At 55.2% G+C, this 27,605-nt stretch overlaps 1 protein-coding gene across 1 annotated transcript; it reads left to right on the top strand.

Annotated features, from left to right (window-relative positions):
• The first annotated feature begins 9,839 nt into the window (after positions 1-9,839).
• Positions 9,840-26,731, top strand: STRA6 (stimulated by retinoic acid 6). Its single transcript, XM_017816744.1, has 18 exons — positions 9,840-10,017; positions 14,482-14,632; positions 16,888-16,966; positions 17,433-17,518; positions 17,659-17,798; positions 17,943-18,109; positions 18,266-18,391; positions 19,130-19,197; positions 19,320-19,396; positions 20,285-20,346; positions 20,619-20,799; positions 21,673-21,748; positions 21,823-21,956; positions 23,112-23,229; positions 23,410-23,511; positions 24,303-24,466; positions 24,964-25,101; positions 25,758-26,731. The coding sequence occupies exons 2-18, from the start codon at positions 14,508-14,510 to the stop codon at positions 25,934-25,936; spliced, it is 2,022 nt and encodes a 673-aa protein (XP_017672233.1). The 5' UTR covers positions 9,840-10,017; positions 14,482-14,507; the 3' UTR covers positions 25,937-26,731.
• The last annotated feature ends 874 nt before the right edge of the window (positions 26,732-27,605 follow it).

The raw sequence follows: 27,605 nt of genomic DNA, 5'->3' as shown, positions 1-27,605 counted from the left end.
AGGATAAAGCACAGTCTGAGCAGAGCCAGGAGCAAGCTTGGTCCCATTTTTCAGACCCATTGAAGCTTCAAATGTCAGAGTAGCTCCATGGAGGATAAAACACAACATTAGTGGAGCCAGGAGCTGGTTTGGTCCCATTTTTCAGACCTGTTGAAACTGTCCAAGTCAGAGTAGTTTCATGGAGAATCCACAGGGATAAAACACAGTGTCCACAGAGTCAGGAGCAGGTTTGGTCCCATTCTTCAGACCTGTTGAAGCTTCCCAAGTTTGAGCAGACTTTGCATGGTATGGATGGGCTGTGCTCCCCACTGGGAGCCCCAGCTGGGTCTCACCCCACTCCTTGATCCCTCTGCACCCTGCTAAACCAGGATCCAGAGGAGGAGCACAAGCTGTGTGCAAAACCATGTGTTTGTTGCGGGGAGGCTGCGATTCCCTGTTCCCTGACAGCACCAGACCACGGGTCTGGGCTGGCTGCTCGCTGCCAGCTGACACTGGAGACTGGAAACAAACCACTCTGTGGGCTTGCAACCAAGTTCAACTGCCAAAAGCTGGCTCCTTCCTCCCAGCACCACTGGGGAAGTGAAATGGGAATGGTTCCTGGAGGGAGGGACTGACTTTTAAGGGTTTTAAAGACCTTTAAAAGACTAGGTGACCTTTAAAGGTCCCTTCCAACCCAAACTCTCCTATGACTTCTGCTGACTTGGGGGCTGATTCCCCTTAACTGAGCCCTGCTGCGAGATCCACAAGGATCCTGGTGAGCCCATTTCCCTCTCCTCCTTCCCTGTGAGGAAGGCAACTGAGAGATGATCCATGGCATGTTATCGATCTGCTTGGTGCTGTGCCCAAGTCCTGACAAAATTAGGGAGCCGTCTGGCTCTGCAACACACACCAGTCATTTGAACAGCCAGCAGAGCCTCCCACTTCGTGCCTGGGAATACATTATCCACAGGTTGCAGGGAGATGAGGAAAATATCATTATCCCCGTGCCTTGGCCTTTTGCGGGGAGCTCAGCACACATCCATCAGCCCCAGCATCCTGCAGAGGAGATGCTCGGCACAGAGGCAGTTCCTAAGGAGACCCCCCTCCTTAGGAAAACAAAACAGATGGATGTGGTAGCCAGCATCCTGATTTCTCAGGACACTAGTCCGAGCTGCAGCCCTGAGATGAAACCCCTCACCCCTGTGAAGTGACCCCTCTCCAGCCCCCAGCATCACTGACTCCCCAAAGTCAGTAATCAATCAGATCACCCAAATCCTGCCTGAATTTAGGCAGATACTTGGTCTCTCAAACCTCAGTTTAGGGTTTGCTTTCACTGTGCACTGCAGGGTCAACATATGATGCCTCGAGACGCTCAGGATTGGACCACCAAGACCCAAAACAGCTCCAGACCCACAAGCACCTCCCAGCTTGCTCTGGGCTACAGCATCCCAAGAGCATTTTTGGAGGTCAAAAACCAGCTCTACCTGGTGCTTCCCCATAACCCAGGACAGCTCAGCCACCCTTCAACACATTGTCCATCACTCCAGGCCTCCCAGGAGGGCAGGAGCCAGCATTCCCCCCACCTCCTCTCAGCTTTTACTTCTTAAATAAAATCCATCCTGGCAAATACTTGCTGGGTGACATCAGCAGCAGGTGATTTATTGCATTCCCTCCAGGGGCCCAGGAGTGAGATTGCATTTGCTAATGCCTCTCCTTACGCCCCTGGCCCGGCTCCGCATCCCGCTCCACATCCCAGCTGATTGCTATCGATTCCCGCAGCTCCAAAGAGTTTCCGTCTAGACCTTCGCTGAGCAAACTCAATCAGACCTCGCTAATAAGCATCTCTGGCCAGTAATTTTTTGGCGGATCAGGCCGGGAATAGCAGATGCGCTTGGAAATGAAGTGCCGTGAAGGGCCCGGAGCCGCTCTGGGGTGCCAGGGGTTTGTGGTGCTCAGCATCCTGCCCGCAGCACTTGGAGCAAGGAGGGCAGCTCAGCTCCAGTACCCTGTAACTCCCTTGAAATACACATTCCAAGTCTCCCAGAGCCACTAGCTCCATGTTCCTGCACAAGGGAAAGAGCCATGGCATGCAGCAGGCAGCCCCTGTGCAGGGCACCCTGCAGGAGAGAGGGGTGACAACCCAAATTTGACCCTACAACCTCTCCAGTGGAGTCACCAGGACCAAGGAACGTGTCCAGCATTAAGAACATCCTCATGACTGCACCCTGGCCATGAGCCACCCCATGCAGTATCCCCTGTCATCTCTTCAGCACCGCAGCCCAGAGCTGGGGGGCTGAGGGAGGGCTGCTGGCCCATCCCTGAGCCAGCAGCTTTTGCCCACGGCCAGGAGGCCGCAGACGGCCTTGCCACCCATCCTACCATCCCAAACTCTCCCACCAGGACTCCCTGGAGGGAGAAGAGAGCCCAGAGCATGCCTGGGGAAGGTCCATGAGCTCAATCCCACCTCCAGCGCTGCAATCCAGCTTTGCAAGCGATGTTTTTGCAGGTGTGTGAGACACCTCCGAGAGCAGCACAGACAACACGTCAACGGGTGTGTTATTCTTCCAGCAAGATGCAGGAAATGGAGCCCCTGGGGTAAGGGTTGTCTTTTTTTTTTTCCTTTATTTAGACAGCTTTTAACACAACTAAGGGAAGAAAAACACAGCCTCTTGGACTGTTGTAGCCCTGCCCAATGATTTCTGCTGCTTAAGTCTAGATTTGAGTTGCAGGGTGAAATATTTAAGACATGGCAGCCCCAGATGCCCACACTCAGCATTTTAAGGCCTTTCAGGTGATGCCATCCACTGCCTGGGCCCAGCCAGCATGCAGGGATGTGTTTTGGTAGTAAAAATGCATAGTTTGGTGTCTCATTCCCCCATTCATGGAGTTGTGATGATGTGGGAGCAGCGCTGGTACCCAGGAATGGGATGGAGGTTCCAATGTCCCCTTCCACCCCTCCATCTCCTCCCCAGCACTGGAAGCCATGATAAATAATAGCATTTTATATTAATTTAGGATGGTGTTTTCTCCATGGGCTGCACTCACCTGCACTGGCGAGGAGGCTGGGTCTGGGCTGTGCCCTGGTGAGGAGAGGTGGAAGCTGCTGCAACTCAGCACAGCAGGCACTGAGGAAGAGGAGGAGGAGGAAGGATGCTCACCTGAGCCACCCGTGAGCTCCGGGGAGGAGCTGAGCTCAGGGTCAGCCTGCAGCCTCTAGGGGAAAGAAAAAGGTTTTGAAGGCTCATCTTTGAGATCCAAAACCCCTTTCCCATTCCTGTCAGTGTCCCAGGGCGACCCCTCTGTATCCCAGCTCCTTCCTCTAACAGTCAAGCTCAGAACCTCATCCTTCAGGGGCAGAACCTTTGACAGAAATCAAAAAAAAACCAACCAAAGAAGCAAAGAAAAAAACACCCAACTAAAACAGCCACAATCACCCCGATAACACTTATTTTAGACTTAGAGACACCCCCTTAAGCACCCCTAGGGATTGCTCCTCCACAGCCCCAGTTGCCTCAGGAAAATAAAGAAAAGAACACACCTATACGTAATTAATTAATTAAATTATTAATTAATTTTGTAACAGCCCAGCCCTCCCTCCATCCTTTATAGGGAGCACTGCCCAGCTCCCCACTGCCTCTGAAGGGGGCTGGCTGTTCCCAGTGCTTAGAAGAGTGAGGTAGAGGAGGGCAGGGAGATGCTGAGGTGCTTCATCCTTCCTGGGGGTCTTCCTGGACCACCCAGAAGGTAAGGGGGATGCAGGTGGGCTGGAAATTCTGGTCTTACAAGTGCTGTAGGGGCAAGATGGTAGGGCATGGTTGGACCATGCTGTGGTGGAAAGAACCAGGTGAATACCCCATAAGGGATCTCTTCCTACAGCTCTGAGCATGGTTTAGGCACAGAATCCTCTTTCCTGGCTTTGCTCAGGTGGCTGTGATCTCACCAAGACCCTGACAGCACTTTGAGCTTGTCCCAGCTTGCTCCTTTTCTGGACAAAGAGGATCATAGGGCCATTTAGGTTGGAGAAGACCCTTAAGGTGAAGTCCAACCAGACAGTAACCCAGCTCTGTGGTGTTCACCACTAAACCATGTCCCCAAGTGCCACATCTACATGTTTTTTGAACGGTTCTGGGGGTGGTGACTCCACCACTGCCCTGGGCAACCTGTGCCAGTGGAGAAATTTAGGGGGAAACTGAGGCAGGTCTGTGCTGTGTCCAAAAGCCGCCCTTCAAAGCCGTGGAAACCACTGCCTTTCTCCTTTTTCTCCAGCTGGAGCCCGTGTGGGACCATCCAGCTACTCTAGGGCCACATCCTGTCCTAAACAGACCTGTTTGCTCTCTAGCCCCCAAATCTGGGCTCTCCTACCTCGGGGAAGTGGGCATGGCCCTCGGTGGGCAGCGAGTGATAAGCGGACTCCGGTGTGCCGAGTGAGCGGCAGGAAATTCCCAGATCTGGGGACGCTGGGGCTGCTCCTGCTGCCTGCTGGTCCTCCTGGGAGCTGGGGGAGCGCGGTGGGGGTGCAGCCGGCGTGGGGGGTGGCCGGTGCTCGTGCAGGGACGCGGTGAAGGCCAGGCGGCCGCAGTGCATCGCCGGCTGCTCGCTGCCCACCCGCAGCAAGGCCACCACGGCGCTGTAGCGGTACCAGTCCTCGTTCCTCCCGGCAGACAGCTTCAGCCGGGGCTGGTCAGGGCGGGGGTAGATGGCAAAGAAGGCTTCTCCCACCCGCCTGCCCCTCCTCAGCCTCTCTGCCCGCCCGGGGTAGCGCAGGGCCTCGATGTGGAGGCGCACGTCGTGGTTCTTGTCGTTCTTGCAGAAACCTGCAGGGTGGGGGTGAAGTCTTCCTTAGGAATGCTGGTGGTCCCAGGAGCATCTCCTGGGCTCATTCCTCAGCAGCCCTGCTTAGCTCTGCTCTGTGAGCACTAGAAAACAGGTTATCCAGCCTGCATATGTCTAGATCTTGGGCGGGGGTGTTGGCCCCAAGCTGGACCTGCCCCATCCATCCCATGAAACTCAGACAGCTTTGACCCCAGCTCACTGGTTTGGTGGAGGTGTGAGTGTGGTACGGGGGCCTGCAAGCCTGAGACGAGCTGTGCTTGCTCCAGATCCGAGCTCCTGGGTCACCTCCCCTGTCAGACAATCCCCATGGTGCCCAGCCCCCTTACCTCTGGGCAGGGTGAAGGTGAACTTCCTCCTCTGGAAGGAGTAGATCTGGTTGAGGTGTCTCTGCTCGATGGTGTCGGTGGTGCTGGTGCTGCTCCGGGCGGCATTCCCGCTGTTGACCCGGAGCTGGATGCCAGCACCAGAGCCCTGCAGCAGCGGGTTCTCCACCGTGAGCCTCAGGGCGTAGCAGCCCCGACGGTTAAACTGGGCACTCACCACCTCGAACTCAAAATCCAGGGTTTTCTCCTCAGCCTTCAGCCGGGAGCGCTGCAGGGTCAGGGGGATGTGAGGCTCCCCTGCTTTGCCCGCCATGGGGGCAGAGTAGGATTTGGGGATAAAGCCTCCTTGGAGCAGGGAGTCTGAAGGTCTCTTCCCTGGAGGAAGCCTTCCTGGCAGCCTGGGGCAGGTTTCTGAGCCAAGCCAGCTCTGATTCTGCTCTCCTCTCCGGCAGGGAAAATGCCTGGAGGTGCCCTTGGGTGTGTGTTGGCCTCACATCTCCACAGGCAGCTTTCAAAGGCAGCAAACAAGGAAAAGAAATCCCCGTCTCTGAAAAATCATCCTTCGGTGCCGTGGGGAGCTGCCGAGAGCTTTCCTGCCCCTGTGCAACGGCAGGACAGACACTTTGAACTCCAGTTTGTTTGCTGGGGAACCAGGTAACTAGATGCAAAGTGGTGGCTGCCTTCCAGCAACAGCCCAGAATATCCAGGGTGACGCTGAGCGCTGTGACACACACGTGTGCAGGCAGGGTGTGCATTGATGGCTCCTTGAGCCCTTTTCCTTGGGACATCCACCTCAAAGGAGTGTGCTGGAGGCTCCAGGAGATGCGGGTGTTGAGGATGGTACAAGCTGTGACTGTTGCTCCCATGTTTTGCTGTCCCTAATTCTGCTCCTCCTGCACCCGTGGGTTGTTTTTGGATCTCTGCTGGGATCAGGCAGCCAAGTTGGGATCTCAGTGGTGCAGGGAGGGCTGGGCGTGTCCCAGGAGTCAGGGTTGGGCTGCAGAAGGGGAAGTGGGGCTGCTGGGGTGCCTGAAGGAGAGTGAGGAGCATTCTGGGGTGACCTGGGTCAGACCTGCCTACAAAGGGGTTTTGGTCCAAGGCTGCTTTTCCCAGCATCACACAGGCTGCTCTTTCCCACGCTGGAGTGTGTGTTTCTGGCTGGTGCAACTAGAGCTGAGCTCCCTTCCTAGTAAGCCTGCTGCTGAGCCAGCTGAGCATCCCAAGGTTAGTCCCACCACGGATATTTCAGGACTGACATCAAGGGGGTTGGTGGTCTGGGTCGGGCAGGAGCTGGAAGCTCAGTCTGATCCTCACCAGGAGCACCCTGTCATATCTCCTTCCCCCATTACCACTGAGAATAGCACGTTCCCACAGTTTTCGGGATGTCTCCAGTGAAACTTGAGCCGGAGCTGGGCTAGCAGGTGGCCCTTCTCTAAGACAGCCCCATACTCCATATAAAAAACCACATTCCAAGCTCTTCACGCTGGTGCAGGCTTGAAACAACAAGATTATCCTTGAGGGGAGCGGGCTGGGGGATAAAACACCATCTGGGACCCTGCGGCGTAAAATTTTGGTGGGTTTTCTTTTCCCCCCTGGTATGGGAGCAGCCCAGGCACCTGCAAGGCATCCATCCAAAAACTGCACCAAAATGCCTGTCTCCAAGAATCCCTTTGGCCATGTGAATGGGCCATGGATGGAGTTCAAAAATAAATCCTGTTCTCCCACACCTCCCTGGAAGCACCAGTTGTGTGTCCTGGACCTTCCTCAGTTTCTCTTTGGGGAACAAAGACGTAGGTTGATGTCCCACCTGGAGGAATTGTCCTGAACATGACCTTGGCTCATGGATTTAACCTCCCACTGTGGTGAGGATGTCAGGATGAGGATTCTGTGGAGATCAGGATGAAGACAGAAGGCAAATAGGTCATAATTCAGGGGTTTGGGGCACTGAGTTGAAGTAGAAGAAAAGGGTGCTCTGAGTGGTGCAAAACCTGAGCTGGTGAAATGAGGAGGGGGAGTCATTCCACTGCCAGTCAAACCAATGTCTCCAGGGAAATGCTGATGGGTGAATTGCTTCCTTGGGAGGACTGAGTGCATAAATGCTTTCAGTGGTGCTGGAGGAATTGGTGGCTCTTTCCCCTCGTGTGGAGACACAGTGCTTCCAAAGCAGAGCTGTGCTGGAGAAGGTGGTTTTTCCCAGGATCCCCGAGATGGCTTGAATTGAGTGTGTGATGCTACTCTGAGCTGTTCCAGCTACAAATTCCTAGTAATTTGGGCTGCTGGTCTCATCTGGAGGGGTCACCATGTGCAGCTGGGAATTGCCCCAGCCCCCCTTGTACCCCATGCCACTGAGCTGGGCTCTGCTTCCCTGGGGCTCAGCAGCAGGAGGAATCCAGGAGATAAAACTGGTGCCTGTGGGAAGGATCATACCCTGGTCCTCAGCTCCCAAATGCTCCTGAAAGTTTCCTTTTCCTCAATTAAAACCCTTCCAGGTTCTAATGTGGGGAAACGGGAGCTATTTCATCCTTAACTAGCCTGCTTAATTTCCTCCCTGCCCTTGTGCAAACACATTACAGAGCCATCGCTAATGACAACATCATCAAAGACTAATTTTCCCATAATCTAATCTAAGGCACGGCTCATTCCTGCAGTTTTCCTGGCTGTACCAGAGACGCACGTGCAGCACGTCAGGAGGTGCCACCCCCGCTGTGTTAATGGGGCATATCTGGGGCTGAGACCCTCCTTTGCCCCCCAGAAAGGTGAATACCAGTTTCCACGGCTTTGTTGGGTGTGAGGCTGATTCACAGGATTGTGTGAGGTCTGTCTGTCTTGGCAGCCTGTGGATTTTTGTTCTGTGGGATGAAAAGGTCCCCGATGGCTGGAGCTCTGCCTGAGTAATGAGCTCAAGGTTTGGGTCTGGAAAGTGTTCTGGCCACAGGTGTGTTTAGGCTGTCCTTAGCTCTGTTTCTCCATGTGAAATTCCTTTTCCTGAGGGAGAGATCCCCACCAGCACAGTCGGGTTCCACCTGGATCTCAATGCTGCAGCTCCTCACCCAGTGTTACAAGATAAAACAGGCTCAGGACACCAATGCACGCAAAGAGAGGACATTTCTCCAGAGACTAAGAAAAAGGGATTTCCTCATCCCTGGAAGTGTTCAAGGCGAGGTTGGATGGGGCTTGGACCAACCTGGTCTAGTGGAAGGGCAGGGAGTGGAACAAGATGGGCTTTGAGGTCCCTTCCAACCCAAACCATTCTGTGATTCCATGATTTGGGGGAGACCTTATCATGTGGGGCAGAAGTTAGGGATGCCTGCAGTGAGGGGCCAGCGGTGTTGGAGGGGCTCTGCATCCTCCAACTGCTGCACAGGACTGGGAGAGGTGTGAGAAGCAGGAAAACCATCCCCTCTCTGTGCTTATCCAGCACAAGCTGCAGCACCTTGGCATGCCACTGATCTCCTGACAACCACACATCCCAGGCTTGTGGCTGGTTTCCCGACAGCCATTTTTGAGTTGATAATGCAAAACTGGAGTTTTGCATTATTTGTTGGAATACCAACTCTTTGTAGGGTATTAGAGTGCCTCGAGGTGTTTTGGTAGCTACAAAGCCCTTCCAGGGCTGGTGTGTGTCTATGCAATGGTCACTTTATGAAGATCAGGATGGATATTGCTGGCATATTTTTGTCTGGGAGGGAGGAAAAACCCCTGTGACTCTGAATTTCAGCCCCTTCCCTCCCTACCAGCTGTTTTCCCAGTCTCTCAGCTTTCCCAGGAAGCAGCTTTGGGATCCAACAGCAGTGTTGCTTATTTAAAAACAATCCCAGGGAAAGGAAAAAGAAAACAACAAACCCTCAGGTCATTTTGTTTAGTGTTGCCACAAGGTTTTGGCTAAAAATTAAGCTAAATCTTCGACCCTAATTAGTTTTCCTTTGCTTGGCTTGCTGTCACACGTGGGCTGTGTGTGTATTTGTCCAGATTATATATTTTTTCCTAAGATGGTGTCTCCTGGACTGTGTGGGAAGGGTGTGTTGGCCAAGGGGCAGGTGGATGAGAGCAGTGGTAAAGCTTCCTGTGGCTCCCAGCTGCTCCCACCTGCCCCTAGGCTAAAGCATCCCCCAGTTCTTATCCCAAAATGTTTTGCATCCCTTTCCCACTGCTGTGGGACCATCACTCTGCACCTTCAGCACTTCCTGTGTAAGCCCTGGGCAGGATCCAGCCATATCCAAGGTGGTGGTGTCCCCAAACCAGGGATGCTTGTCCCCAGGGATGTTTGTCCCCAAGCTCTTCACCCACCAAAACTTTCCTTCCCAGTTCCCAGCTGCACTGGGTGAGGGAAAAAACAAATAAAGCTGCAAGATTTGGGCGAAGGGTTGGGCTCGGCTGATTTACACCCGTCAGGAGCTGGTCCTTTGTTTTATCCTGGGAGGAAGGAGAGACGTTTTCATCCCGAGGCAGGCATGCAGCATCATCTCTATCCCTGTGTTTCCCCCTAAATTTCAGCGTGGAGGGAGCAGTTAAACCCCAGCTGAGCCGGCGGAGCGCTGTGGAAGAAGGGGGCTGGCTCAAGCTGCCTCCTCTCCCGAAAAGCTCCGCCGAATCAAAGGGAGAGCCGAGCACGGGGTTGGTTGCTTTTAATTTTCTAAACCCCAGGGTGGCCCCCAGCCAAGGCCTCCTGGCGATGGAGGGGATAAAGTTCCCTGAGCCACCGCGAGCCTCCGTTCACTCGCCAGTGCTCTGAACTTTGCGTTTGGGTTTGCATGGCTGCATCCACGCCCGACCCCCGCCAGCCAGTGCTTTAGGCCCCACTTAGCAAGGCCACACTGCTCCAGAGACCCCTGCCCAGCTGAGCCTCTAGGTGCCTTCCAAGGAGGTGGGCGACTGGAAGAAGGTAACTTTATTTGGGTCTCTTTTCCTCTTTTCCCACCCCTTTCCTGTTGTTTCTTCTTCAGACTTGGCGTGGCGGGGGGAGCCGGGTTTACACCGCGGAGCTGATTGCTCCAGGTTGTAAATGCGGCTCCTGTTTACTTACAGAGAGTCAAATCCTGCTCTGGGGGGTGCAGACCCCCTGCCAAATCCCAGCTCTGCCCTTCAGCAGGGGTTTTACCTCCAGATTTGTTTTTCCTAGGGGATGCTCCTTCCCCCAGCACCAGAGGAGCAGAGGTTATAGGGTGCTCTGCCTTGGATTCCCCCAGCACTGCTTCCCATGCCGATGGATGATTGTGCCAGCAGGTTTTGCTGTGATCCTCCAAACTTTTCCCCTTTCTTGGCTTCTGGGGGTTGTGAGCAGCAGGTGCTGCTGCCTTTGCTTTGAAACGAAGAACCAAGGATGGGGGTCAGGAGCCTAAAAATAAGCTTAAACAGCCTCCTTGGCTTAAACGTTTAAGCTGCCTTTGCTTTTAAAATGCAAAAAGGGGCTTTTTTTTGCCTTTCTGGTGAGTTTGTTTATGATCTCCGCTGTGGATTTATTATCTGCAAGCTCCAGCTCTGCGAAGGGAGAGGGTTTGTGAAGCATTGGAGCAGCTCCACGGCTCTCTCCGGGTGGTGGAAGTCGAGGTGCTGGAGGGATTTAGAGGGGATGGGGGGCGGAGGAGCTGAGGGGGTGGGGTGGGGACGGGACTTGGATCAGCTGAGAACCAGCCGGAGCTGGGAGGAGGGAGGAAAATGTTGTCACAATGGGATGAAACACTTCCTCCGGACCCTTCCCTGCCTCCGGGGCTTTCCTGATGGGATAAGGAGAGTTCACCACATATCCACTCACCAGGCTTCCCCACATCCACTCATCAGTGCAATGAGTTTGGCGTTCTCAGCACCCTGGGACTGAGGCTGTCCCCGGGGGGAAGGGTGGAGAGTGACTTCCCGGAGGCCCCAGCATCCAGCTGGAGGGTCCAGGGTGTGTGTGGGCTCCTTGTCACTTGTGTTTGGAGAACTTGGAGACAGCTCTGCTTTTCCAGAAAGTCTTCAAAAAGCAAGGGCTGGCTGGGGCATCTTTGGGGCTTGAAGGACTCCAGAGTCACTGGTGGAGGGAACAGATGGGACCAACTGTCCCCTTGTCCCTCCCAGCTGAGCACAAGTGGCTGCAAACCAACCTTTCTCATCTCATTTTTGGGGCTGGATCGCTGAGTTTAGTGGAGTTTGGGGCTGCGGTTGGCTGCCTTGGTTTGTGCCAATGACAGATCAGGCTTTGCCTCTCCAGGCATCATCTGAAGCTGCTAAATCCACCTTTGGGAAGCCCATCCTCTTTTTGACGCCCTCCAAAGCCACTCCTGTGCCACCTGGCTTTGCAGGTCCCGGCGCGGCTCCTGAACAAGCAATTGAATTAGAGGAGGTCTTGCTTAAACAGCCCCCCTTCTTCCCCCGGCCCAAGGGCTCCCTGAACAATTGTGAAATGAGATCTTTATCATTTTTATTAAAAGCTGTACACAAGGCATCACCATTAGGCTGGATGGGAGGAGGGAAGAGGGGTAATTCCCTTATGGCTCCCTTCCTCCCCTCCCAGTTTAATTCATAATGGTGGGATGCAAAAGCTCCCCGGAGAGTGATGGATAGTGGGAAATGAAGAATACGAAGGAGCTTTATTGAGCCCATCAATCTCGGGCGAGGCTGCTGCGATCAAAGGCCCAGCCTGTTTTGGCAGAGGTTACACAGAGGAGCAAAGAGATCGGGTTTCGGGGAAACCCGGGGCATGGGGGGGCTGCAAAGCCAGAGAGCTCCTGGCTCAGCCCGGGCCGGAGGAGCCAGCGCCCGCCGAGCTGGGTGGAGAGCTGGGGCCCTGCCCTGGCTGGGGATGCTGATCCCGCTGAGCTTTTGGCACACCTGCCCCTCCTCTCCTGGGACACCGGGATTTGCAGCCTGAGCAGGAATCATGGGATGGTTTGGGTTGGAATGGACCTTAAGGATCATCTAGTCCAACCCCCTTCCACTAACCCAGGTTGCTCCAAGCCCCGTCCAACCTGGCCTTGGACACTTCTAGGGATGGGGCAGCCACAGCTTCTCTGGGCAACCTGTGCTGGGGCCTCACTGCCCTCACAGTAAATAGGGAGTTAACCCTTCCCTGTTCCATGTGAGGCTGGAAGCCCTCATGGAATCCTTCTCCCCAGCCAAAATGCCCGCCCCCAGTTAGGTCTCTCCTCCAGCACCTGGCAATAAGAGATGCATTGGTGTCCAGGCTGGGATGTCCCTGTGTCACACCATCGTGGCTTGGCTGATGGTGTCCAGCAGACAGGTTGGAGGCTCTGAAGCACCTCCTGGTTTCTCCAGACCTTTCACAAATGGTGACCCAGATGTTGCCACCCTGCGTGGTAGACCACAAGAGGAGACCACCTCCTGGAACAGGACAGCACCCACCTCATGAGGATGAGTGGGTGGAACTGGAGGACTTGAAGATCACCTGGTGCTGAGACAGTGTTGACTCATCTTGGTTCCAAACCCAGACAGGAATGGGCAGTGGAGCTCTGAGATCCAGGTGTGTGTGATACTCCAAGCAGGATGTTTTGGAAGGGGACATGACACACCACACAAGGGGATTGTCAGTTCAGTCTTGAGACGTTGCTGCCTGCCTGCTGAGAGTTGTGTGTACCAGACATCTCATAGATCCTTTCTCTCCATCCCTTCCTGCTTTTCTCTGGCCTCCATGTCCCTGAGTGGCTGCAAATCCAGGCATTGGCAAGGTGGCATCAGTGGTGGATCACAGTGATAATGCTACCTGGCTGGACTGGTGGGAAGGTGCATCTTGTTTCTGCTCATTGTCCTTCTTTGGGTGATGCCAGGGGGAGGAGAGGGGGGCACAGACAATCCCAGCGTGGCTTTTGGAGCTGATTCTTTATCCTGATGCTGAATTCTCAGGATGCTCTCCCGTTCCAAGGCTGGCATGGCTTGCTTTACCTGTCTAAATCCCATCCCCTGCTTTCAAACCCTGCCAGCCTTTGGTGACCCCACAGGAGGGGAATGGGACTTCCAGACCTGTGTGTGCACTGCCATGAACTTTACAGGCTCCTTCTACCTTTTTACGGAGTGCTACATTCCTGGAAGGTGAGGTCAGAGCTGCTTCCCTGCACAGGCGAAACCAAGGGATGGCTGGAGAGTCGATTCCTTGAGGCTGGGACACTCAGGGGTCAGGGATGGGGGCTGGGATCCATCCCAGTTGGATGCTCTCCTGGGGTTGGGGGGGTCCATCCTTCCATGGGATGGTGGTGGCATCTGGATTGGGACCAAAAGGTGGAGTGGGAGGATCTTCTTTCTAGCTGAGTTGTGGTGCTCTGGGAAGGGAGGTGAAGATCCCAGGCCTTACACCCTGACATAGAGAGAGTCCCTGGAAAACCTGACTGGGGGATGTGATGTCCATCAGGCAGCATGGCCATGGTGACAAGGTGACAAGTGCCACTTGTCTGTCAGAGCCAGGGCTGCCTGCAGGGCCACAGCCCTGATCTGGGGAATCTCTTTGAAGCTGTGCTGGACCCACCACGGTCCCTGGTGAACACCAGCTGTACAAACAACAGCCCAGAGCAAAGCTGCTGGCTCAGTCATCCATCTCTCACCCATCCCACTGAGGAGCCCTGCGGGAGTTTGGTGACATCCCCGAGCTGTGGGATGGGGTTTCCCAAGGTCCTGGGCTGTTCCCAGGGCTTGGAGGCTGCACCAAGCATTGCTGCCTGGCATTTGGAGACATCTTTGGGCACTGCCTCTCTGACAGCAGTGGTAGATGAGGCATGTTGCAGCTTGTGCAGTATAGCTCTGGGACAGCAGCGGAGGGTGTGGGGCTGTCCGGGCCAAAATCATCAAAAAATAATTGGGAGAAGGAGAAACGAGAGCCTGTTGGGTCTGGCACCACGGCAAATCCTCCTTCCTTTTTATTGCTGCAAAGGGAGAGGGACTGGGGGAGGCTGAATGTCACGGGGAGCATCTGGTGGCACAGAGGGACACCGGGGACGCAGATCACGGTCAGATCTCATCCCCCTTTCAGCAGCCGAGCCCAAAACTTGACCCTTGCACTGGTTTTCAAGTCGTCGGCGTAAAAACTGTTAAACAACCCAAACAAAGGCTCCAAGTCTATCAGCGTCCCGCGGCGGGCAGGGAGCGGCCGCGGTGATTAGGTGTGCCCTGAGCGCTCGGGATGTGCGGCGGGGGAGGGTGTTCGCCCCTTATCCCTCCTCCGAGTCCAGATAAAAGCTGGATCCTTGGGGGCGCAGCCGGATTTTGAAAGCTCCCGGTCCTCCCCCGGCTGCGGGAGTGACCCGAGAAGATAAAGCCTCCTGGCTCAGCGCCTCCGTCCCGCATTTCCAAGCGCCCAGGAGGGCCCACCTTGTGCAAACCCGGTCACCTTCTGCCTCTGCTGCCTCTCGCCATCTCTCTCCAGCCCACAGAGGGAGGAAGGAGACGGCCATGGCAGCCAACGGCTCCGGTGGGATGCACGATGCTCTCCTGGACAGCAGCCTTGTCAGCGATGACGACCTCCTTTCCAACTGGTACATCTACGAAACCATGGAGCCGGCCGTGCCACAGGATGAGTAAGTGTCCAGCCCCACTGGCAGGTGCCACATGTCCCCCTGTCCCTGCTGGGATCAGACAACCTCCTCCCAACTGCTCTATCCCCTTTCCACAGAGCAACATCCCCAGAGCAGCAGAGCCGGGATTTGTGTCCGGGCGAGGTGATTTAAGAGGCTCCTTTTGGCCCCTTGAATTACTTAATTTCTTCCAAGTGCCCCTGACAAAGTCTGGGGTAAATCCTGAAGTGGGAGCCTCTGCTAATTACCCTCGCTTTTCCTCAACCTTCCCCAAAATTCAAAGTCAAGTGCATGGGGTTCACCTGCTCCCCTGACCCCCTTGAAGCTCCCAGAGACTTTCCTGGCTGCTGTGACTCCATGATTCTGGGTTTGGAGCCATCCTCATGACACAGCCTTAATCCCGTCCCAGTTCTCTGCCAGCATCCGTGCAGATTTTGGCTGGGAGTGAGGAAAGTTGGCAGCACAGCCCAATCTACTTGGACACTGACAGGTTCCTGCATGGCACGGTGACCCTGAATAGGTTTCCTACTTGCAAAATAGGGCTGAGCATCTCTGGGCTTGCATGGATGTCCTCTCCCTCTCCCTTCAAATTAGTGTATCCATGGGTCCTGTAAAGCCTATTCCCTCCCCATCCATGATGATCCACTCATTAACTCAGTGCATTCCAAAGGGCAGTGCTGTGTTTCCCACGGGGGTGGGACCCCAGGGCCCAACCTTGCAGCAAAGACCCAGGACTTTGTGCCCTCCTAGTTCAGCGCCCTTCCCAAGGACAAGAGAACTCCCGATGGGAGGGGAAACTGAGGCATGGAGCAGCAGGGCAATTTATCCAACATGTCCCCAAGGCTCAAAGTCGGGCATCCCAAGGCCCATCTATCAGGATCTATTGTCCCTCTGTTGACTTAGTCCTCCACGGATGGGTACCTAATCCTGAGGATAACCAGGAGGGGATCCCAGCAGTGACCAGCCCAAAGGGTTCCTTCTCATCCCTTATCTTTCTCATTGTGAAACAGGCTTTGAAATCTCCTTGCCCAGCCTTGGTTTCCCCAGGTGAAGCCCCACCTGTGTGACCTCCACCTTTGCTAGAATCTTTCTGGGGATATTTTCTGGGTGTCCCCCAAGCCATGGTCAGTGAAGAGATGGAGGCAGCACTGGAGGATTTGCCCACCTAATGGCTTCTGGATGCTCTGGATTTAGACGCTGAAGCCTTGGTGATATCCAAAAGGTGTTTGGTGTCCCTGTGCTCTCAATCATGCCAGGAGGATTTCCTGAGCCTGGATATTTTTGAACAGCAGGAATTTTCTGGTCTATCCAAGGCCAGTCACTGGCAGCTGGTCCTATAAAGCCTTTTTGTGGCAGTTTGGTGACAGGCTTGGACATATGATGCCTGGAAAATCCCAATTTCTCTATTAGACCCTTCCTTGCAGGCTTGCTCGTGGGAGCTCCCATCTCTGCCCACCCCATTGGAGCTGTGGGGTTCGGGAGAGCGGAAGGGCTTTGGGGGGGTGTCTTCCCCTGTAAGTTATGGGGTTCAGGAGGTTCCCACATGTGAGTTATGGGGCTTAAGGGGGGTTCAGCTCTCCGGCACAGGGATTTGCTGCCCAGTGTAGGGTGAGGGTGTCTGGGCACAGTCGTGCCTGACCTTGGGGAGAGGAGGAGGGCTGTGCCAAAGCAGAGATTAAGGGATGTAACAGAGGCCAGGAATGAATAAATAAAGCCAAGCCTGATGTCTGCTCGGCTGGCCTTGGCTGAGGGGGAGCAGCTCTAGGACCCCAGGCAGCCGTCTCCTCCATCACCCCAAGCTGTGGGATGGGTCCCTCTCCCATGGGAAAGGCATCAAAACGTCCTACAAGCAGCCTCCCAGCTGGAGTGCAGTGCCTTAGGCAGGAAGAACTGCTGCCTTCCCTGAGAAGCCAGAGCCAGAAGGGACATGGGTGTAAAAGAGGCAAAGGCAGGGTTTCATCCATCCTCGCTGAACTGTTCTGTCTCGCTGTCCCGGTACATGCAGGAGATTACCCAGTCCCTGTGGGGCTCAGCTTGAGGCCTCTGCTGGGGGTTATCTCTCCCTCTTGGTCATAAAATCATCTCAGGAGGGTGACTTCATCCCTGGTTACTGAGGGTTGTGCAACCCAGCACTTGGGAGGTTTATTCCAGACGGACATCTCCGCTGTGCCGTGTGCGTGGCTGTCACCCCAGCACCTTTGCTTTTCCCTTTTGGGGCTAAGAAGAACCACACATGATTTTCCCCCTGCTCTTTCTAGCATGTTTCCTGCTGTAATCCCAGACTGTGAGCCCACTGTTTCTCCCAGAATGTATCACATCTGCATGGCACCCATCTCTGTAAGTACCTGACAAGTACCACAGGGTGAGTTGTCTGCCCCAATATCCTGTTTGCTGTCCCCCAGTTTGGGTCATGCCCTCTCAATTATCAGGGCTGAGCTCTGCAGCTGGAGCTGGGATGCTTTTGGAAAGCACTCACACCTCTCCAGACCTTGTTCTGTACCTGTAGTCAATGGAAGGTTTTGATTTATGGTGGGACTTGATGATCTTGGGTGTCTTTTTCAACCTAAATGATTCCATAGTTCTATGATTTCCTTTTATTTTTTTCCAGTATGTTCCCTCTGAGACACTTAGAGCCTCTAACTCCTCCAGGCAGGTTGAGAAGTGCCTGTCCCTGCTTCAGCCATGGCTGGGTTTAGGGTGTAGGGTGGGAAATGGTGTCTCCATGGAGACTCCCATCACACAGCATCATGCCCCAGACTTCCCCTCCGTGTATTTACTGCTCCCTTGGTTGTGTTCCTGGCAGCTGGCCGTGCTCCTGGGCTTGTCCTTGCTGGTGAAGCGCAGGCGTCTCCACCAGAGCTGCTGGAACGGTGTCCCAGGACTGCTCAGGTACCTTGGCCCTGCGCCCCAGCCCTCAGGGTCCCTGTCACCATGCAGCCAAGGGTGTGGCAGGAGGAGATAAACCAGCTTGGCAAGGGGACACAGTGCCCACAATCTGGTGTCAGGCTCATTCCTTCCTTGGCTTGCAGCCCAGCCAACTTTCTGGAAGAGGAAGGCAACCAAGGGCTGGTGGCTGCGGTGTTCGGCATCCTCTTCTCCTCCCTGTGCGTGCTGGTCTTGGACAGGGACCCTCTGCCATTCATCTCCCACTCCTCCCAGAGCACCCGGGGTAAGGCCAGCACCCTCCTGACCCCTCCCCACCCAACCCAGGGGACACCCTGAGCACCCTGTTCGCTCTGGTCCATACTGACGGCGCTGCCTTCTCTTGCGTGTTTTGCTCTCCCTTCCCTCTTCCCTCCATCCCACCACCCAGAGTACTGGAAGATCATGGCTTTGCTCTACTACCCAGCCTTCTACTACCCCCTGATCGCCTGTGCCACCGTCCGGCACAGGCTCAGCTACCTCGTGGGCTGCCTGCTGTCCTGGTGCCACTGCGTGGTCCACATCTGGCAGAAGGTGGATTGTCCCCAGTCACCAAAGGTGTGTGTCCCACTTCCTGGGGAAGGAGCGGAGAGCTGGCCAAAGCCTGGAGGTGGCTTTCTCACAACCTCCTTGGAGTGACACTGTGGTGTCACCCACCCGGGATTAGACCCCCGGGCCGGGGTGGTGCCATGTGACATCTCTGCTCCCCCCCAGATATACAGGTACTACTCCACACTCTCGTACATCCCCATCATCCTCTGCCTTGTCCTCTTAAGCCTTTGGTATCCAGCCCTGCTCGTCAGGAGCTTCACCGTCCAGGAGGAGACCTTGGATAAGGAGGTAATGAAGACCCCTGGGGCAACTCAGGGAGAACCCCTGGAGGGACCAGCATGGTTTTGGGGACTTTCCTGCCCCGCTGCCTTGGGGATCAGGAGATCTGGGGTGCTCCCAGTGCACGTGTTCCCCGCTTTGCTCAGGCACTGGAATTGACTCTGTTTATATCACTGGATTTGAAAAGGGAGTGAAAAATCCATCTTTGGAGTAAACTCCTTAGTACAAGAGGCTTAAGGCATCAATGCTTCCCCTTCAGGCCGGGACTGGGGTTGCCTTGTTTTCCCAGCAGGCTGGATAATCCCTGGCCCTTTGAGAAGTGCCGGGGCTTTGCTGGGAAGAGAGGAGGAAAAACCTACTTCAAAACAAAGGAAAAAGCCAGCCCAAGTGTGGCCTGAAGTGACCCCCCAGGCACTTACTGGGAGCTGGCTGATGGGAAGGAGAGATTTCAGCCGTCCTACCGGTGTGTCTGGTTTTGGGCTGCTTTGTTGATGGGAACAAGGCAGGTTTGTTTCCACCTTTGCTGTACCAGAAGATTTGCTGCCCACATCTCTTCCAACATATTCCTTGCAAAAATGAGGGCTGGAAAGTCATCACCTGCATCTCATACAGAGATGCCAGTGATGGGTGGGTGGTCAGGGATAGCAGAGCAAAGAGATGGATGCTGGGTGGGATGCAGATGCTCTGCCCTCCCCAGATCAGAGTTCCTGTGCTGAAATCAGGCAACTTATCACTGCTTTCCTCAAGGTTACAGGGAGAGGTTATTACAAGAAGTACCTAAAGGCTGTCCTATCCAAACGCCCTCGGAAGGGAAGGTAAGGATGGCACCTTCCCATGGCACTGCCAGTTCAGCGAGCACCTGTGTCAGCCCTGCAATGGGACAGAGAGGCTCCCTGTCCCAAAGGACATGCTCTTCACCCTGTCCTTCCTCCTCCAGCTCTGCGAAGATAGAAGAGAGCCTCCTCTCAAGGATCCAGACGTATTTATGCTCCTACATCTACACTCCTGAGGAAGGTGGGCTGGGGGTGCTCTCCTGGCCGCAGCAGCAGCTCGGCAAACAGGCTGCCTGCCCTTCCCCAGGGACAGCAAATGCCTTTCTTGGCTCCTGCCCCAAAGCATCTGTGCCACGGCAGCTGCCACGCGCCGCGCAAGCGACGCCTCGGCTCGGCACAGACCGCGGCCGTGTGGGGTGGGGACGTGGACCCCCCGCGCCCCCGGGGGACGTGGGTGGGCTGAGGCAGTGAGGTTCAGGCACAGGTTGTGCCAATAGCACAGAATCATGGAATGGCTTGGGTTGGAAGGGACCTCAAAGGTCATCCAGTCCTGGACAGTGAGGAACCAACAGAGACAGCTTCCACTATCCCAGGTTGCTCCAAGCTCTGTCCAACCTGGTCTTGTACACTTCCAGGGATGGGGCAGCCACAGCTTCTCTGGGCAGCCTGTGCTCGGGCCTCACCACCCTCATAGGGAAGAATATAAACAGCCTGGTGCTTAATAAGGCTGTGATAAGGGAATAAAATCTGCAATAAGTGGACTAAATCCCTAATAGACCAGGAATGGGGAGATATGCCTTGCTCTCTCTCCCATGGAAGAAGCAGGGGGTGTCCTAGGAGGTGGCAGCCCAGGGGCCATGGCATGCAGCTGCTGGCATTTGGCGCTGTGGGCACAAAAGATTTCATGGAAAAGGAGGATGGACCCATAGAGCCAAAGTACAGAGAAACCACTCTCAGCTACATATCCACACAGGATTTCCCTGTGGAAATCCCGACTAATATTAACCATCCTGTTTCACTGCTTTCCCTGGGATGTTTGCTTTGGCTGCTGGGTTGGGTGGACCTGCAGCCAGCTCCCTTCTTCCCCCATGATTCCACATCTTGGCTCCTGTCTGGTTCTGCCTTATAGGTTTCCGGATCCCCCTGAAGCTCGTTGTGTCCATAACCATGGCTGTGATCGCCGTCTACCAGGTGATGCTGGTGATTAAATGCCAAGCAGAACCCCTTCCCTGCCTTCTGGCCACGTCCTCTCAAGGCAGAGGAGCCCAGAGGTCACTGCCATGCCACAGTTTTGGCTATGGGAACAGTATTAACGTGCCTCAAGGAATTACCATCCCCTGCTGAGCCGCACCAACCGGCCATGTGCTCCCAGGGCTCAGCCAGCCCTAAGTCTTTAAGCCAAGGTGATGGCTCGGCAGTGGGATGCCGTGACCCGGGGCTCACGTGTCTCTGCTCCTTCACAGGTCGCCCTGCTGCTCCTGGTAGCCTTCGTTCCCACCATCCAGATCGTGCGGGCGGGAATGACGAAGGACGTCGTGGTGTTGTTGGTCCAGTTTGGCTTGGTGCCCTCAGACAACCCAGCTGTCCCAGGTGACATGGAGAAGGAGCTCAACATTGTCAAGCACTACCTGTGGTCGCTGGAAGGTGGGTTCCCAGCCAGGTCCCACATCCATAGGTGGTTTCTGGAGGGTTTCAGAACTTACCTGAGAGATTTCTAATTCAGAGCATGGTCAGTGATAAGGCAGCTTCCAGAGGGACTTTGGAGCCAGCTGCCAAAGCCCCAGACATGAAAGGTGGTGGTGTGAGCCTGGTGCTGTGCCAGCTCCGAGCAGCCGCCGCGTACCAAGGTGGGCAGGGCCAGCAGGGAGAGCGGGCAGGGAGAGCTGGCAGGGAGAGCAGGCAGGGCCGTGCTGCAGATGCTGCCCTTCGGCTGCGGGCTTTGATATGTGCTGGAATCGAGCAGATGGCCCCCCGGCCCCCTGGATAATTGAAAGCCTGGAATGGGGGTAGCAGGGATGCCACCCCTCCCTCTGCAGCAGTACCTTGGGGTAGCACCGACCCCGGGAAGGCTTTTTATGGCTCTTCCTGAATCGCCAAGCCTCTCTCATCACGTTTTTTTTCCCCCCCTGACATCTCCATCCCTCCTACCAGACTTCCTTCCCCCCCTGTTGCTTTCCCCCCAGCATCCACTTTTCTGAGAGCACCTTCCCAGGCTCTCTCCATCGCGCCACCTGCTTATCACAGCTTGCTCCAATGATTTTTCCAGTGCTGGGCCAGCCTAACTGCTTGGATTTCCCTTGACAGCTTGTCTTTCCCTTTCCCTCTCTCATCAGTTCACACATGGAATTTGGAGATCCCTGTGTTGCGAAGGAGGGAGGGAGGGAACTGAGGTGTGGTGCCATGCAACCCCGTAACTCAGCCCCTGCAATGCTCCTCAGATACATTTTCCAGTAAAATTCCGTTCCTGGGGCTGGCCACAGGCTGGCTGATCCAGCCTTTCCCTCTGCTCCTCCACAGTGTGCTACATCTGCTCGCTGGTGCTGTGCTGCCTCCTGACCTGTGCCATGCTCCTGAGGACGCTGGTGATGCACAGGTATGGATGGTGTCCCTGCTCTGTTGGCTTTGTCCTTGCCACCGAGCCGGGATTCAGCTGGACTCTCTCCCCAGGAATAACCTGAAGGCACTTTACCAAGGGGCCGTGCTGGACGTGTTCTACAAAGCCCATATCCTCCGCCCATCCCGACAAGCCATCGTCTGCTGGATGAGCTTTGCTGGCTTCCAGACAGCTTTTGCCTGCTTGGGTAAAGGATTTTGGGGGCAGAAGGGGGTGGAGGGGTGGTGGATCCCCACCTTGCACAGTCTATCCTGTAATTAAGCATCTCTTCCCCCTTTCTCACCCCGTTTTGCAGAGGGATGGCTGTGAGGCTTTTGTTCCCCTTTCCCCAAACACAATCTGTCCTTCTGCGGGAAGGACCATGCTGAACACCAAATGGTCAGGAATTAAAAATAGGAAGAGGGGGTGGTGGGTGGGATGATGATTCATTTTGGCTCAAGCCCAGATATTTTGATTTGAGAAGCTGTGGCAGAATCTCGTGCAAAGGACTGTCTCCCCCAGTCCTGGTCATTCTGGGCGTTCCTCATTGTGCCCCTTCCCCATCACAGCCTGCATCTCCCTGCCTGGGAGGGAGAGGCCACTGCAGGGATGGGTAGAGGACATCAAATAGGGTGTAAATCTTTACCCCACCATGGTTTGGAGACATTTTAAGGCCTCTCTGCCCCATGGGAGGTGACTCTGCTCATTGTCTGCCAACAATCAACTGTATCAGCACTCCGAGGTCAGGCAGGGGAGTCAGGCTGAGGGTCCAGAGGCGTGATGGAAGGACAGGAGTGACCATCCCTTGGGAAAGCAGACCTGTTTTGCAGGCACATTGCTGAGCTTAGTGAGAGGTAGGAGCTGGGGAGCCCCCCAGGAGGTCCTTGCACCAGCTTTCCACGAGCCACCCAGTGCTCAGTGCATCCCTGATAGAGCTGGATCTCGCCTCCTTCTTAAAACTCTTGGATTTCAAGTGATTAAAGTAAAGCAGGGGCGGTGAAGCACCAGCTTGAGCACAGGGAACCACAGTCGCTGCTGATCTTGGTGTGATTTATGATTAGAAATCAGAGCTCAGGCTGGATTTTATGATGAGACATCATAGTTGCAGCCCCGAGTGATGGCTCTTCTCAGCGGGGATAATGTGGGGAGTGATAAGAAAGACTGAACTTGTAATTAAATCCTGCGCGGAGCATCGTGTTCGGAGCGGGGGAGGCAGGTAAGGATCTCACGGGCATTTTATGGGATTAAAATGAAAATCATGTTCAGCAATGAGCATGGATCTGGGGAATGAGAGCAAAAATGAGAACTGCTTCTCCATCCTCCCCCTCCATGGTTTCTCTCTTTCTCTGTGTCTCCCTCCCAGGTCTCCTCATCCAGCAAGTGATCTTCTTCTTCTGCTCGGTGGTGTTTGCCTTCCTCGTTGTCATCCCGCTCCAGTACAGCACAAGCAGCCCCTTCTTCACTGTGGTTCAGAACATGTGGTGAGTGCTCCCAGCCCTCGGGAAGGGATGGAAGACCCGCGTGGGTGCCATGGCTGTGATGTGCTTTGGGGTGTTCTACTGGGGGCTCTTCCAGCTTTGCTGGACGTTTCTGCTGCCTGGGATGGTGTCTCATGCGTGGCACCCTCCCGGTGTCCCACCTGTCTCTTCCCTCCCACCCAGGCCCTTCTGGTTGACCCTGGTGGTTGCCGTCATCGTGCAACATTTGGCAGCTCACTACCACTTCCTGGAGCAGCATCCCCTCCGGAAGGAGCTCACCAACAGGTATGGGGACACGGTGAGCCTTGGGGGCAGAGCTCACCCTCCCGAGGTCCAGCACTCTAGGACTGTGTTAGGTTTACACATGTCCCTGGTGTGGTGTCCACTGGGTCATGAGCTCAAGGGAATTCGAAGTGTTTAAGTGGCTTGATGCTCCCAGGGAAGTTTCTTTAGATGCTTTAGAGGGCCACAGTCCATTTGCAGCCTTGATTTTGGTGATGGGAAACTGGTGAGGTCTGCGCCCTGCCCTATCACCTCGTGAGGAATTCCGGATCCACCAGGATCAGCTGGACCAGCTCATTTCTGGCAGCAGATGTGGTCACACGTGGTGTCACAGCCTAAGATGTGTCACAGCCTAAGATGTGCCTTACGCTGAAGGCCGGGGTGATGGATGGATCCAAGTGTCCTGCTCCATCCACCAAAGGCACTTCCACCACCTCCACCACTCACCCGGCACAGCAGGGAGGCTGCTGTGGGCTCTTCTGGCCTCCATGGGAGCTGGTGCCCTCCATCCCAAACCACCAGCTTCATGCTTTGTCTGGTTTCTAACTCTTTGAGGAGAAAAAGAGACTCTGTGTGTACTGGAGGCCAAGCTCTGAGGTCCTGACAGTGCTCAGAGAGCCTGGAAGGGTGTTTGCCTCTCTCCATGGGATGGAGACACCTCAGATGGAGATCGTGTCTGATGAGGAGGGAGGGAAGGGAGGGAGGCTTATTTTGGCAGGTTTCTCTGGCAGGGAAGGGCTGTGCTTCCCATCCCGTGGTGTTTGTGTTCCGTGCTCTTCCCTCTCCACCCACAGGCGAGCCCTCTACATAGTCACCTACCTGCTCTTCCCCATCAACGTCCTGGTGGGTGTCCTGGCTGGGATGTGGAGGATGGTCATTTCTGGCCTTTACAATGCCATCCACTTCTGCCAGCTGGACATCAGCCTGCTGAACCGGGGCGTGGAGACCTTTGACCCAGGTAGGGCATGGAGAAAATCGCCCTGCAGCCCCTCTGGGAACATGGGAGCCCTTCTCCTACCCCTGAGCTCCTGGGGGAGGTGGTCTGGGGCTCCTCCGTTGCCTGAAGCTGCCAGGACTGAGAGTAGCTTCAAACCACCTGCGTTCAGAAATGGGAAAACTGGAGCAAGTGGCTTCTCCTGATGCCTGCTTGGTCCTGCTTTTCTATCCCAAAAGGTGGGTGATGCCCTTCTGGGTTTCACCAATGGCCAGACCTCATTTCCACAAGCAGCAGACCCCCATCTCTCCTGTCCTAAAGGCAGCAGGAAAGGGACCTCAGCCCTTCCCCTGCTTTTCCTGCTGGGATTTTGGGAGCGGAGTTCATCCCCAGCATTGAAGGCGGGGCAGAGCTGGAGCCTGGCAAACAACCCTCCGCTGTGCTCCAGGGTGGGAGGGATGGGGGGGATCCAGGAAGTCTGACCCCACCAGATGCATTGACTATGAGCTCTGTCCCCCCAGGCTACCACACTTACTGCCACTATCTGAAAATCGAGGTCAGCCAGTCCCACCCGGTGATGAAAGCTTTCTGCTTGCTGCTTCTCCAGCCAGCCCGGCCAGAGCGGCCGGCGGCACCTCAGCCCAGCCACGTGGAAGAGGGTGAGACCTTCCCACCTTCAACCAGGGGGAGGCACAGCCATCACCGTGGGGTGGCATCAGGGCCTCCTCTGCGGGTTTGCTGCTCCTCTGGAGGTGCTGGTGGTGTTTGGGGTAAAGGGAGCGTGGAGGGTTGTGGTTCTGGTGACCTCTCTACTTTTATGCCGCCTTTCCTTGAATTGTGGACATCAAATCACAATCTCCATCACAGGAATTGCTCCTGTGCAAGGGCAAGATGAGGCTTCCAGGGGTGTGGATGGAATCTTGGCAGCCCCAAGGAGATGGAGCTGGGGTTGAGATCATAGAAACCCAAAACGGTTTGAGATGGAAGAGACCTTAAAACTCTTCTTGTTCCACCCCCTGCCATGGGCAGGGACACCTTCCACTATCCCAGGTTGCTCCAAGCCCCATCCAGCCTGGCCTTGGACACCTCCAGGGATGGGGCAGCCACAGCTTCTCTGGGTAACCTGTGCCAGGGCCCCACCACCCTCACAGGGAAGAATTTCTTCCCAATATCCCATCTAACCCTGCCCTCTGGCAGTGGGAAGCCATTCCCCCTCATCTTTTCTCTCCATGCCCTTGTCCAAAGTCCCTCTCTATCTCTCTTGGAGCTTCTTTGGGTACTAAAATCATTGCCCCCCATTCCCATGTCCTTCCAGGCATCCAGCTGATGCAGCCTGAGCGGACGCCCCTGAGCAGAGCGCGGGTGAAGCGGAGCCGAGCCCGTTGGGGGTTGGCTTACACGCTGCTCAATAACCCCTCGCTGACGGCCTGCCGGAAAACCGCCCTCTCCGACCCCACGGCCAACGGCACCCAGCTCAGCCCCCCCAAGCCCTGACCTCCAGAGAAACCCTCCACCTCTCTCTGCCTCCATGCACGCTCCTGTCCCATCCTGTTCCCATCTCCTGTTGACTCTAATCCTGCACCGACAGGAGTTTTGGGCACCTCTTGCCCCTCTCCAGCCTCCGGACCCTTTCCAGCAGTGTTCGGGGCTGGTTTTTATCTCTACGTCCATGCTGAGCCACTCCCAAGGCCCAGAGGTGGAGACAACTGGGTCACCTCCAAACCTGACCTGGAAGGAGATGAGCCAAGCTAAACCCTTCCGGCATCTCAGAGATATTTTAGGAGTCACTCCTGCAATGAGCCCACCCGTTCTCAACAGCTGCCTTTCCGACACGTGGCAAGGCAGGCAAACCCCCCAGTGCCAGGGCATAAGGAAGGAGGGAGAGGGTGTGTGGAGGGATCCTTAACCATCCTGAGCACAAGGAATTACCTGCATCTCAACGTGATCCCCACTGCCAACCCCATCCCCAGCTTCTCCCTTTCTGATCCTGGCTCCCTTCAGGCACTGCGCCTTACCCTGGGACTTGCTTTTTTTCCCAATTCTGTGAAGGATAAAATCCCATGTGCCCCTGTTCTGGGCTGTGAGGCTGCAGAGCTGTTTGTTTTCTGTCCACCCCTGTCCTCTCACCCCCCCCCAGTGCCTCTTGTTGCCACCCCGTTCTGTTCAAAGCCAGCAGCTCCCAGGGCGGGTGTCCCTCCGAGCGAGATGAGCTTGAATCCGTAGGAACCAGTTTCATACCTCGCTTGGATGTGCTGAGTCGGGGAAGGTTAATAAATCACATACCTCATTCCTACACTCGGGGTGTCCTTGGTCTCTTGGATGTTCCCAAATCAGGCAGGGGGGACATGAGGACCATCACCATCCTGTCTCCAGGTGATGGTTTGGACTGACCTTGCCCAGCAGAGACTTTGTGGTAGATCTGCTTAACCAGGAGGTGATGGGATCAAATCTATGATCCCACTTTAGGGCAATTTTAATGCAAAACTGGTCACTTTGCTCTCCCTTCATAACATTTGGCCCCTAAACTACAGCTCCCATGAAGGGTGGGAACTGAAACAGGGCAGTTTGTGGGTAAAGCACCAAAGGGAGATGTGCAAGGTGTTGCTATGTCACCTTTTTCTACAGTTAAATCCTTGAAATCCTGCCTTTATGGGCTGGAAGGATGCCTGTGGCAGCAGCAAGCAGAGCTCTTGGTAAGTTCTCCTGGTGGCTCCTTCCCTCTCAACACCATCACAAACACCTCAGCCTTGCTAAAGCAGCCTTTGCAGCCCACCCTGCACTGAGCAGGGCTGCTGGACCATCCCCTTGCCCCAGGGATCTGCTTGGAAGGAGGTTTTCAAGGACCCTCCTCCCTCTCGCTGGGATGTTTGCAGCACCTCAGTGTGGTTTGGGGGAAGAGAGGTTGAGCCCTGTGCTTTGGGGGTTTGCCTGGAGGGTCCCGAGATCTCCCCACAACACCAGGGTGGGAGCCACCCTTTTCCACAGCAGTCTGACCCCCATTCCTTTCTGTCCCGGGGAAGACAGGGGGGTCTCTGCCTTCATCTACTGCCTGCAGGTGCCACCCGGTGTGCTTGGATGCTGGAAATGCTGTCGCATCCGCTGCCCACCAATCAAACATGATTAAAGTAATTGCATTTGATCACTGTCTGGCACGAGCACAATG

This window comes from Lepidothrix coronata, unplaced genomic scaffold (genome assembly GCF_001604755.1).
Source record: "Lepidothrix coronata isolate B3197 unplaced genomic scaffold, Lepidothrix_coronata-1.0 Scaffold58, whole genome shotgun sequence".
In the NCBI taxonomy this organism is placed as follows: domain Eukaryota; kingdom Metazoa; phylum Chordata; class Aves; order Passeriformes; family Pipridae; genus Lepidothrix; species Lepidothrix coronata.
This window is presented reverse-complemented; position numbering and strand designations above follow the sequence as displayed.

Coding starts and splice junctions, on each gene's coding strand:
- STRA6 (XM_017816744.1), top strand. CDS start 14,508: ATGGCAGCCAACGGCTCCGGTGGGATGCACGATGCTCTCCTGGACAGC. Junction 14,633..16,887: donor CCGGCCGTGCCACAGGATGA/GTAAGTGTCCAG, acceptor TGCTCTTTCTAG/CATGTTTCCTGCTGTAATCC. Junction 19,198..19,319: donor AAACGCCCTCGGAAGGGAAG/GTAAGGATGGCA, acceptor TTCCTCCTCCAG/CTCTGCGAAGATAGAAGAGA.